This window comes from Daktulosphaira vitifoliae, unplaced genomic scaffold (genome assembly GCF_025091365.1).
Source record: "Daktulosphaira vitifoliae isolate Bord-2020 unplaced genomic scaffold, ASM2509136v1 Scaffold_4, whole genome shotgun sequence".
Taxonomy (NCBI): Eukaryota; Metazoa; Arthropoda; class Insecta; order Hemiptera; family Phylloxeridae; genus Daktulosphaira; species Daktulosphaira vitifoliae.
This window is the reverse complement of record NW_026099575.1, coordinates 36,100,925-36,114,560: the sequence shown is the minus strand read 5'-3', so window position 1 is coordinate 36,114,560 and position 13,636 is coordinate 36,100,925. Positions and strand designations below refer to the sequence as shown.

At 31.7% G+C, this 13,636-nt stretch overlaps 1 protein-coding gene and 1 pseudogene across 7 annotated transcripts in view; both read left to right on the top strand.

The window, feature by feature from the left end:
- Window positions 1-12,101, top strand: part of LOC126904238 (uncharacterized) — a 25,528-nt gene extending 13,427 nt beyond the window's left edge. The window contains exons 1-4 of one of the 7 annotated variants that reach the window (XM_050683051.1): window positions 4,536-4,632; window positions 5,991-6,205; window positions 6,379-6,523; window positions 11,019-12,101. In XM_050683051.1, the coding sequence (XP_050539008.1) occupies window positions 4,602-4,632; window positions 5,991-6,205; window positions 6,379-6,523; window positions 11,019-11,542 (915 nt within the window). In that variant the 5' untranslated portion in view covers window positions 4,536-4,601 and the 3' untranslated portion in view covers window positions 11,543-12,101. Of the gene's footprint in view, window positions 1-3,640; window positions 3,885-4,168; window positions 4,364-4,535; window positions 4,633-5,832; window positions 5,923-5,990; window positions 6,206-6,378; window positions 6,865-11,018 lie in introns of those variants that run through there. The other 6 variants (XM_050683050.1, XM_050683049.1, XR_007703697.1 and 3 more) reach the window with 6 other exon arrangements.
- LOC126905050 (uncharacterized) lies at window positions 11,817-12,985 on the top strand (annotated as a pseudogene).
- Window positions 12,986-13,636: the final 651 nt, after the last annotated feature.

Here is a 13,636-nt window from a genome sequence, read left to right as displayed (position 1 = left end):
GATTGAGGCACGGATGACTGAACTAGAAAGGTCGCTGTCGTGTATGTCAATGGAACAGCGACAGAATTCCAACATGCTTGAACGAGTCAGTCAAAATATGCCGCCGTCCCCACATGTTGCTGTACAACCGACTGTTCGATNGCGAGTCAGTCAAAATATGCCGCCGTCCCCACATGTTGCTGTACAACCGACTGTTCGACAAGTTAACGTTGACCGAAATGATAGTCGACGATCTGAAGCGCATCGCGTTACATTCGGTCCATCGGGAGCGACGGACCCGACGCAACACTAAACGAGCGCCTCGCGGACATCGAAGCACAACAAGCCCGCAACATGAGACGGTCGTACGTACAAGCGTCGCTACCACGGATGTGTAGCAGGGGTTAGCAGGACGAACATTATCAGCGCACTCATGCATATGAGAACGAGCCGACCGATTTTTAGTTTACGCGCCAACCGCGGGAGGGGCAATTCAACACAACCGACGGTCGTCGGTCCTTTAATGATTTGTTGCCTACCCGCAGCTCGCGGTCGGTATTGGTACCCTACCACGACCTACGCAACGTACGCGCCTGCTTACCTGAGTATTACGGGAGAAACGAAGAGGACCCACGGGAGTTTCTAGATAGAGCGGAGGATCTACTCTGTCAGGGCGGTATACACCCAACCGCGTGGGTAAACATCGTCGTCCCGTTTTTGAACGACAGGGCAGGTGATTGGTGGCGAGCGATTAAATTAAACAATATGCCATGGACGGAATTTAGGTCCGAATTACTCGAGGAGTTCGACAATATCGATATCCGGACTGCGCTCGAGACGGACTTAAAAACGACGCGACAGGGCTCCCGACAAGAGTTTATTATTCATAAACAACGTTTGGCCGCGCGAGTACGTTGTGGGTTACCAGAACAACAACTTTTGCGACAGTTAACGGGGCTTTTACGGGACGATTACTGCGCTATGATACGGTTAATGCACCCAGCGTCTTTCGCCGATCTACATGAGATAGCGCACAACGTAGATAAGACCGCGGCTCCTCGGTACGCTCCGCCAACGACCCTACAGCCAGCCGAACTGCCTCCGCGGCATAATGCTCAACCAGCGGCCCGACAGCGAGCGGGTTATGCAAACGCGGACGCACCGCCATCCCCGTGCCGATATTGCAGCGAGTGACACTGGCATCGCCAATGCCCAAATAGACCGTCGGTATCGGGAAACGGCAATCGGCTAGGAGGGAATTAGTCCGTCCCCGCCCCCCCAAGCATACAACAGATCCAAACAGGGCGCAGCGTTTTAAACGACGTTTCAGTTAAAACGCGCCCTACGTAATTTTTATCCGGTAACAACATATCACGCATCACGACCGTCACGCAAAACACCGAATCTAACAGCCCTTACGAGTTACATACCGCCAACGATCTTGGCACTTTTTCGGGCACAGTGGGGGAGGGGGTGTCAGTCGACCCGGCTAATCCACTAATGGCAGTTAACACTGTCAGTGGGCAAACCGGCGTCGCGGTTAAGAACCAGCTGCCCCTCGTTCGAACCGTAAACCACCCGAGTAATGAAAATGCCCGCGTAGAATTACTACTCCAGCAGTCGAGTTAGAATTCCAAAATGGCTTCGTCACAGCTTTACTCGACTCACAAGCGCATAAATCGTATGTAAAACCGATAATTGCTTATAAATACGGAACTGTTTAAAAAGGACACACCGACGTGTTAGACTAGCGGACGGACACACCGCCACGACGAATGGTACCGCCACGTTTACCGCTAAAATTGCGGATTTAGAAGTGCTTTTTTTAGCGGTTATTTTAGACGACCTGTATTGCGACGTATTACTCGCCCATGATTTTCTGACTGATCAGAAAGTCGCCTGAGACTACTCAGCAGGAACAATACACTTAGGCACTAAGAAACGTACAACCGCTTGTTGGAAATCGGGCGCACGACACACGATCCGCAAACCTTTACTTAGAATAATAATCATAATAATAGAATAATCGTAATAATCAAAACGAGATAAATCATATAAAACTTGAACACACTAAAAGTACAATAAAGTAATACACGACGATAAAGACTTATTGTCAGAATTATTTCAACAAAATCTTACTACATAAAAATGAGATTATCCACAGTGCTCCCGGGGTACTCTCCCCGACAATTCAATCCATTCCATCGTATACTAAACGTTTTGTTTTTTTTTTTTAGTCTAATAATACAACAATTCTACAAAATGTTTATAAATATTGTAAGGTTTCAGCCAAAACAGAGAGCCTACTAATTACCCACTGCCCAGGGGGAACACTGGACAGTGACCTAGTAGCCGCGCCAAGCAAGATAGTACTTGTTGACGGAGCTACTAGGTTTTGATAAAAAAAAAAAAACAAATATTAATAAAAATGAGGGAAAAGTATAGAGAGAGAAAAAAAAGAGGCCATGTATAATATAATAACATTTTTTTAATGATTTAATTATTAAAGATTTATAAATATCGTTATTCATAAAGGAAAAAAAATAAAGAAAAAGAAAAAGAGAGGTGCCAGTTACACAAAATTAAATATGGGGTAAAAGGGGGTTTCATGTTGATACTTGTCGTTGTTGTTTTGAGGAGTGACGACCCACCACCGGCCATAGTTGTGCCTCACATCATCTTCATCATTGGTATCTCAACGTTTTATTTAAAAAAAAAAACGGAGGACAAAAAAAATAAACTACAGCCTGGTTGACACCACAAGTAGACGGCAGGTCGACTCGACGTTTATTTTAATAAAAAAACGGAGGACAAAAAAAACGTGGTTTTCACAATAAAAATTATATAGAAAACACGACTTGTCGCCTCGGTAGTATAGCTGAGAAAAAATAATCTGTTGTCGCGGCATTTGTATATTGGCCGGTGATTGTCACGCCGGGTGGTGGTGGTGGTGCCAACTTTGACACGTCCATTGGGGGGAAATACAACAATATGGGTATAGGTGCACAGTGTACGGTCAGCTGATGACGATAGGATGACAGATATCGGACCGGTTGACTAGTGGAGGTTATCACATACACAATTATTAAAATACTTTACACCTACTGCACACACCTCTAATTAATAAGATTTATAAAAAAAACTAGTCAAATTCTGCAACATTAAAATATTTACTTCCTCGTCTAATAACAATAGATTATTGTTATTAGTATTAAATCTATACGAATGATGAAATAATAATAATGTTCAAAAAAAGTTGCGGTATCGGTTCATCTTGTCAGGTTGCGCAACACGTCCAGAGCCAGTGACGTAAATCATCGACGACCTGAAGTAGACTCGACCAATATTTGCGACGGGTCGTCGTCGGGCCAGCGTCACTTACTGGACTTTGTACCTTAACGTATGGCAGGCTGTGTTGGTCAGTCCAATTACCGTGTACACGTAGTAGAGCGATCGCTGACAAATGCGACACAGGTCGTAGGGCTCTGTGTATCTAACGTATCATAATAATATAGATGATTAACTTTCTCTCGATATACTATTATTGGAAATCCATTTAATTACCGTGGAACTTTTTAAAAGTTCTGTGTAAAGTGAATTTTAAAACCAGTAGCTAAAACTAATNCATGTACACGTAGTAGTAAAACTAATTTTTTTTTAGGGACTAATATTGTCAACATCAGCTGATATAAAAATTGATCAAGTTATTAATTATTTGTCATCCAAAAATTTACCACAAGCACAAAATGCATTCCATAAATGCATTGCTAATTTAAACATAAATGGTTTTGAACAAATGAATTATGGTAAGACGTTGAAATAACTTTGACATCCTTATATAATTAAAATAATTCATTAAACGCTGATCATTACATTTGTAAAAGAAGTATAATTTTTTTTTAATTTACTATAATATCATTTGAGCCACTATATTTTTACAAGAAAAAAATTATTAATAATCCTAAAAATCATTTTAAAACCTTAAGAAAATCCTAATACAAATACAAAATAAAATCTTAACCAAAATAAAAATGAATGAGAATAAAGTCTATCCAATTAGCATCACTTTAAATTTTATTTAATTATTTGTATTTTAATGTTGCAACTATTTATTTTAAATAGTATTAATTTTTGAATGAGTTATTCAGATGTATAATTAATTTATCGTCATTAATTTGTAATTTTACAGAAGAATTCAATCAATTTTTAAGTAGTCTGGGAGATGATATAATTTCTCGTGAAATTCATCTAAAAGAAATGAGTCAAAAAATAATTGAATTTTTAAAATTAGATAAATCTATTATTACAGAAAATTTTGAATATTGTTGTATAATTTTCCACTCAAGTTTATTTGCAGTAGAATATCCCAAGGTACAAAATAACGAAATGCTGATATTAATAATATCTCAAAGGTTTTTAGATTATTCTAACAATTTAATAAAAAATAAATTACATTTTAGAAATTCAATGTCTTGCGAATTGACAAGAAATTAAATTTATACTTTATACTATTTTCTATTGTTATAATTCAAATAACAAAAATTAATAAAATAAAAATAATTAAATTAGAAGTAGGTCTTGTATATGGTGAGAACATCAGGTTGTGGTTCTATCGGCGTCATATGGTTCGAGGGTTTAGAACGACAAAGACAAGTAGATATAAAAATAATAAACGCAGTACATTAGAAATTGAGGTGTAATAAACTTTTGTCTTTCTAATGTCCTAACTAAGTGGCAACGAAACGGCGGAGCCAGTTCACGAATACCATATAATGTTCTAATGTATAATATTTTAACCAACCAGTCAAAATTAACACTTAAAGATATTGATTTAATAAATGATCTATTGCTTTGTCATCCTTTACTCAAACTTATTAACTCCAAATAATTGGGATACCATAAATTTACTTGCTTTTTTTTTTTTTGCAAATTGCTGTGAGATGATTTGATAAATATTTCAATATGTTTATATAATTAGAGATATTGGATTTGCATTTCGTCACAAGATAAATAATTAAAACAAATTCTTTTCGTATATAAATCACACGCGTAAAAAAGGTAGCCGACAACAACACAGGTTTGTGGCTGACAATTGTTCATTTAGTATATACTGACACGGCCCCGCGTCGCTTCGTTATACGCGATCCCCCGCGACTCGTGCCACCTTTATCAGCCGTCGCCCTACTATGAGTATTTGACTGACCAACACCGCGTGCCATACGCCACGGTGCAAAGTCCAGCAAATGCAGCACAGCCGACGACGACCCGCCGCAAATGATACGTTGAGCCTTCTTCCCGTTGTCAGCGTGACAACGTCGAGGATGTTCGCCCCGGTTCCGGACGTGCCGCACGACCGGACTCGACCAACCGATCCGCACCAGTGCACCGTCGCCTTTATAGCTGCTAACTTTTTGACNACGAACCGATCCGCACCCGCGCACCGTCGCCATTATAGCTGCTAACTTTTTGACGCCGAGGATCACGCTGGACACCGAGTTGTGGACGTCAGCGAAAGTGCCGCGATATTAAGCGAAGATTATTATTACTGTATTCGTCTTTTCGGTTTATTTGTCTTTCTTTAAAGTTAACCCGTTGTTGCTCATTAATAAACGGCCCACGTGTCCTACCCTCAAAACCAGCGTCGACTACATTTTTGCGACGTAAGTCGCGTCAATACGATGAAATCGAATGCCGCTCTGAAAGGATTTTTGTGCTCTATACAGTGTAATACGGTACCCCCCCTNCTCGTCTTATAACTAAACGTTAATTAAACTATGATATAAATATTTACATAATACAAGTTTTTTTAATATATCTTTTTAATTATAAAAACATCTTTATTTTAAGGTAACGGGCGATTTGAAAACATATAAAAAACATATAAAATTCTGCGAGCTTGCATAAAAATGTATTCTCTTGATGGACATGATACGTCAGAAATGAGTAATTGAACCTTATACACTGTCTATACAATTAAAAATAAATGGGCAAATAGTTTTACTATGCTTTAGATGTGTACGAAGGAGATTTAAACGAAGACGACCGAAACGATGTACGAAAATGTATAGTCGGAGATATAATTAAAATTATTTCTGGTAAAATTCCTCTAGATGGAGTTGTTCGTGGTATAAAATTCTTCATTTTTGGATCTGACGAAATTCCTTTTGCAGAGTATTGTTGTGCTGCTTTTTACACATATTTGGTTTTAGATGATTCCATGTTTTCTGTAAGTAAAAATTAACCAATAAAATATATTATTATACACCTTTTTTGCTTTATGAAATATAATTTTAAAATATATATCAAGTAATTACAATTGTTGAAAACAGCACTTTTTTATTCGTTTAGCAATTCCAAATTACTATAACACTCTGAAGATTGAATATGTTATTTTTTTAGGGACTAATATTGTCAACATCAGCTGATATAAAAATTGATCAAGTTATTAATTATTTGTCATCCAAAAATTTACCACAAGCACAAAATGCATTCCATAAATGCATTGCTAATTTAAACATAAATGGTTTTGAACAAATGAATTATGGTAAGACGTTGAAATAACTTTGACATCCTTATATAATTAAAATAATTCATTAAACGCTGATCATTACATTTGTAAAAGAAGTATAATTTTTTTTTAATTTACTATAATATCATTTGAGCCACTATATTTTTACAAGAAAAAAAACTGTATATAATCCTAAAAGTCATATTAAAGCCTTAAGAAAAACCTAATACGAATGTCAAACATCTTTGCAACATTACAATCTATTTAGTTTTGTAAAACATGTAAGCCACTATGTTAATAGTATTGTAACATTATTATGTTATAATTAAATCAACCATAATTATAATATAAATGTGTTAATTTTACTTGAATAAATGATAAATACTGAAATGGTATTTTTTAGCTTTGATGAGAAGCTGAGAAGGTATTGGTTTTACTATGATGTCTTAGCCTTTCATTGGGTATATTTTTCTTATAAATCTGACCCTTTACCTGCCCACAGGGGAAGATTTAAAATGACAACTTTTTCACAAAAAATTAACTTTTTCAAATTTATATTTGAAAGTGTTCCGGAAAGTCTAACACTTTTATATATATCTTAAATTAAAGCTAATATAATATACTATATTATGAAAAAAAAAAAATTTTTATTTTGTCTTCATGGTGTAAATGGCTACCGAATGCTATATTTGTGTGAAAAACTCGATTTTATTTTTACATTTTACATCAATAGAATTTTTTTATGAGAAATAATATTTATATCATTCTTTTATTCGACATACTTTATCTTAATCAGGATATAAATAAGAAAATAGCAGATCATGTAGCTTTTGGAATAATCACCAATTTTTAAAAACTAAACACTGTCTAAAGATTTGCATCGAAGCGTTTTTTATGATAGTAATTTTAATCACTGTCAGATATCATTATACTTGACCCGACTATGCCACGTCACCACTGTGCCGCGACCCCCCTGTGCTGGGTTTTTCTTTTTTATTTTACAAATATAAAAAAAATGGTTTAATTACAATTTGTTAACATTAGAAGTAAATTTTAGTTTCTGCGTTAAGCAATAATAAAATTTATACAAATATTCATTTATAAAAAAATTAACATATTCATTAATATGTGCTATATATGTATATGTACGAATTGCGTATGATTAGTAGTAGTTTAATTTCTGACCTTAATTCAGTCGTATCGGTGATGCCGTGTTTCTTGATTAGGAGTTCAAATATAATTGATATTCGTGCGTATTTGTTAGCTGTTCTCTCAAACATAGTTTATTAATATTTCCATTTAATTCATCATGAAGTTCATATTGTTACTTGTGAATTTATATTAGAGAGATGGAGAAAAATGTGTTTATTGAAAAAAATATAACACAACCATCATCTTTTTTTAAAAGGAACATAACCAACTGTATCATTACATCTTCTCATCATTTACTTACGCATGGCTACATTTCTCCAGCGTCTCCACCACACACAACGAACGTAAAAATCCCATATGATGTTGTCGCATATTATACAATAATACATTTACAATAATACTTTAATTTACACTGTTTTAATCTAAACTGTACCTCATTACAATACTTATAAAAATTTCTTGTTAAAAAATTCCATTTAGCCATGAAACGGTCCGTAATAGCGTACTATTCAGTGGCGGCTCGTGGCTTGGACGACGGGACGATCGCTCCCTCTACAAAAATTTATTACAAGAAGAAAATTATTTGCATATTCTTAATTCTACATTTTTATAAAAAATGCAAATTTTTAAATAGTAAAATAGTTATAATACATTTGTCGTGTGCGGACATTAGAGCTGTTTGCCTCAGTATATGCAGTTTCGCGTGCACACAGAAGCAGTGTTTGTACGACCTACAGCATCGTCCGAATAATATATTGAAACGCATATTGTAAACGATGCGCCCAATCGTGTACGTGCGGTCTTAAGCTGCAATCTTATGTACGGGTTTTTTATGAGAGGTAGCGTTGTCCATACAGTAAAATATTAGTATATTGCTATATTGGATAATTTATTTTTAGAATTAACTACGTGTACGATCGTCGTTATTCGTTTGCTATAATAGTAAAATCGCAATTATTATTATTATTTTCATTTCTATTTTTTACTGCGACCTTTAAAATAATAATATGTGTATTGTGTTTTATTTTATTATGATTAATTTGACAATTTTTTATACCCATAACTAGCGGTATTATATTAAAAGTCGCACCCCCACAACCGGCACCCACGAGCAGTTTTGCCAGACCAAAAAAAGCTTAATTCCCTCTCAAACTTGTAAAATTTCCCGGTTTTTAAAAAAAATTACCTCCTTAAATTTTTTATTTCAAATAAATGTAAATTCAATTTTCTTTTATTTCTTATATATTGACTATTGTAAGTTGACCATTATAATATGAAATCCTTAAATAATATTGGTTTTATCAATTTTTATTCCCATAATTAATAATATTTAAAAACAAAATATGTTATAGAATTCATAAACATATTGTTTCAAAATACATTTTTCAAATAAATCGCTACTTTTTGCATATTATACCATTGTAGCCTCTTTGAATGTAAATATTCAAAGTCATAAAAATTTAAAAATAGTTAGATTGAAGACTACAGTCCTCACTCCTCTTAATTATATAAAATAAGGAATATTATTGTTTTTATTTACCTGGCAAGCAGAACAACGAGCTTTGAAAATATTTTTAAGAATACATTCCAACCCTCCCTTAAATTCAGAGCAATTAAGCCAATTATTATTTATTAAAACATTTTGGTCCTTTAATTTTTTTTTTTTGGTGGAGTACTATTTAATACATCATTTTCTTCAAAATTATCCATGGTTAAAATAATGGAAAATGTTAAGTATAAAACATCTATAAAAATAATAATAACTTATAACTTAAAAGTTAAAACTAGTTGTGACTTAAGAATAAAACATTAATAAGTTTTTTTTTGCTGATAAACAATAGTGATCATATCAGGTACTGCAACATTGATAGGTAAAATCGATTTATTCCTAATGTTCATAATTGTTTCAACGGTTGTAGATAGGATCCAAGGACCGATTGTGATATTCTTAGATAGTATTATCAATAGGATTTGTTAACATAAAAATTAATTTATCTAAGCAAAAATAAAAATTGATCATTTTTTTGTGAAAAAATAACATGTATACTTTTAAATAATTTTTGTTATAAAAGTAAAAATATCGATTATTAACTGAAATTCCTAAGTTTCCCTTTTTTAGTACAATTTTAAAATTTCTTCCCTTTTTCCCTCCAATTGATTACGGTCCCATATTTTCCCTCTATCTGGCTACACTGCCCACGAGCTACCACTGATACTATTCATTTACAGTGAATTAGCACGTTGTCTGGTCGTCATTATCAGCTTTCTACTGTCGTACTCATTAGAGTTGACGATAACACCACAGACTATATGAAAACAGATAGTTCACTTGGCCCGATAACAAAACGGTTTTTTGATTGGAGAAGTGAAATCAGTGCAACCATATGTATGAGCGCAAAAATTCTTTTAATTTATTTCATTATTAAATCTGCTGTAGCATAAATATTATGAAATTCCGTATATAAACATAATTATTGACATAAATTATTTGAATACATCATTAAATTAAGGTATTAAACCCATAATCCCTTATTTATGACTCAAAATCCCTAAATTAGTCATGAAAATTAAATAATTATCAGTTTTTATAATGTAAATTATTAACTACTTAAATTTGACTTGACTTGAGCAGTAACAATTATTATTGTTAATATTGTCAATGATCACATGTATCTTATTTCGTGTTATATTTGGTGCTTTCTTTCAAAATATCTCACTACCTCACCAGTATGCGATGCTCAGTGAAGTTTTGTCCAAGTACATATTCTTTCAAGGATAAAAGCTTTTTTTCTTATCCTATAGAAAACGATCGTTTAAAACTATGGATGAATAATTGTGAAACTAATCATTTGGCAGAGACTTTATCCAAAAAAAATAATCTTGTAGTTTGCGCGGATCATTTTGAGGATAAAATGTTTTTGAAAAAAAATCTACAAAAAATCGGCTGGTACACGATACTGTACCTACAATATTTAGTGGTCAGTATTTTTTTTTTTTTAATTATTTGTAAAATAATTATTCAGTGTAGTTTAATTATTAAATATTAATTAGTAGTTTACTTTTAAAATTAATTTTTTTCTCAGTTTGTTTTAAATTTAAGATCTAAAATTATAATTTCAGAAAATAAAGAAAAATGGAAATAATTTTTTATTTTATGTGTTTATTATATTATATAAAATAATTGTTAAACAATAAACTTGATTCACTGAAAACAATCCAGGGGTTCTTTTCAACAAATGACTTATCATAACAATAATAATAATAATTAAAAATTAAAATTGTAAAATTTATTATATCTAAAATAATTCAAATTTTATAAAAAATATAATACTATTAACAGTTTTAGTATTATTCATAACAATTTATTATTTAATTTTAGATAACATCATTTTTCAAAGACAGCAGGAAATCATAGAACGTTGTTCAACTTCTGGACCTTCGACTTCCCAATCAGAGAGTGTATCGATTGATCAAAGTGGTTATGAATCTCCTGCATCATCAAGTGATTCTTACAAAATTAATCATTTTACTGATGCAGCTAAAGAATGTATTTTATGTGCTGATGAGATGGCTTTAAAATCTAATTTATATTATATGTTACAAAAAGATGAAATTATTGGATTTCATGAATCTAACAAAATTAAAACTTATTCTCCTGTAAAATACTCTTTTGTTCTAATGATAAGAGGCATTAATTTTGATTGGAAACAGCCAATAGCTTATTACATGGTATCAAGTAGTTGTACGGGATTTGAACTACAAGATATTATTTTTACCATAATTCAAAAACTTTTTCAATTTGGATTAAATGTCAAAGCCTTTGTTACAGATATGGGTTCTAATTTTGTTAGTTTTAGTAATACAGTTAATGTAACTCCAGTCCGTACTTTTTTTTTATGTTAGTGAAAAAAAAATTATTTATAGTTTTGACCCCCCACATTTACTAAAATCAACAAGAAATATGTTTTTTTGCATAATTTTTCATACAATAATAGTTTAATAGAAAAAAATCATTTAATTTCTTTTTATGAACAAAATTCTAAGTGTAACTTAAAAATGGCCCCTAAATTAACTCATGCTCATATTTTTCCTGGTCCATTTGAAAAAATGAAAGTTTAATTTTTTTTCTAATTTAAAAGTAATTGATAAAAAAAGTGGTAATGATGTTACAAATAGTATGAAATTTATAAAAGGTTGGTTAGTCTCCATATCTGGCTTGGTCTTACTATGGAAAGGTTTAAAATTGTCCAAATCAACAGTTCAACAAGAAACCTACGTGCTTTACACTGGAAGAATAAACCAAGATTGCCTTGAAAACTTATTTTGTACTTTTCGACAGCAAAATGGAAACAATACAAATCCAACACCTTATCAGTTTTTATATGCCTTTAAAAAAATATTTTTACTTAATTACTTTCAACATTCAGAAAATGCTAATTGTATTTGTGAGATTTAGATGAAATATTAACTCAAATTCCAATTCAAACAGATTTAGATGTTAACAAAATTTTTTCAAATAATTCTCCTTTTCAATTTAAGAAACCAACAGCCTTTTCCATTGGACCAGTTGATCATAGAGATTTAGAAATTCCAGATCAGAATTCATTCATTTAAGTTTGCGGTTATATTATGAAAAAATGTTTAATTCAACATTCTTGTGAAATATGTGTAGAATATGTTAAAACTCAAAATAAATTAGATAATTCATTTTTATTATGTTACTTAAAGCTTATGAAAACCAACAAAAATCATTATTCAGAAATTTACAAATGCCTCATGAAGATTTTTATAATAACTTGTATAAATTAGAAACCATTTTTATAGAAAGTTTTCCTATTTTATCTGTTGAAAAAGGAGTTGGTGGTAAACTTAAATTACAAATGCTAAATATTATCTATGAACATCCATGTACTAATTTTGACAATGATCATCTTATAAAATTTTTTATTCGTTTCAGGATTTATTCTACAATAAAATTTCTAAATAGAAACTTAGTATCTGAAAAAAAACTTAAAAATAGAAAATTAGCAATTCTCCAGCATTTATAAATTAACTTTTTTTCATCAACACATACATTTTTTTAACTATAAATTTTTATTATTATTAAATTTAAAATTAAACTATTTTCCTAGGTGTACGGAATGGTTTTTTTTTTACATTGAGGACTGTTTTGTTGGAAAATTCAGAGATACTTAGTCATACTAATTTTGTGAACATAATTTTTTATATTTTGTATTGTTGTATTATTTTTACCAATATATATTTTTTATTAATTATGAATTTATTACTAATATATTTTTATATTCAACAAAATATTAATTTAAATAAATAATATTTGTTGTTCAAATTATTATACAATACCTTATTTGAACTTTTACAATTTCCTATAGAGAACAAATAAATGATGTGTATTTGACTTGATTGATAAATAAATAACAGCAAGTACATCCTAAAAAAGTAAAAATTTAATTTAGATTGTACATCATAATGATACCAAGTGTACTTACCAAAAATTACAGCTTCATATATTATAGATAAGTCTAACTAAACGTTGACAAAAAATTTATGAAATAATAAACTATACAAAATTTTAACTTTCATACAAATTAAACACAATATTCATAATGTCAGACAATATTTAACAAAACACATTTTTATTAAGACTAAACGTTATTAAAAAAAATAAGTATACGAACAGTTATAATTAATTATTGTTCTAGTATTTAAAATATCATTGATAATTTTTGTAACTGATAGAGGAATTGTACAATATTATTGTAAAATATTTGCACAATAATATGAAATTGTGCAACAGTCATCACTGCTTTATCTTCTGCCCAATCAAAGAGCTTGATTTTTTTTTCTATTGTTCTCGGCTAAGTGAACTATCTGTTTTCATATAGTCTGTGATACTAGACATAGATTAAATACACATAGATAGACCACGCCGTACACAATTTTGGCAGTCCAATTTTTATCATGAATGGACGCAGGGAA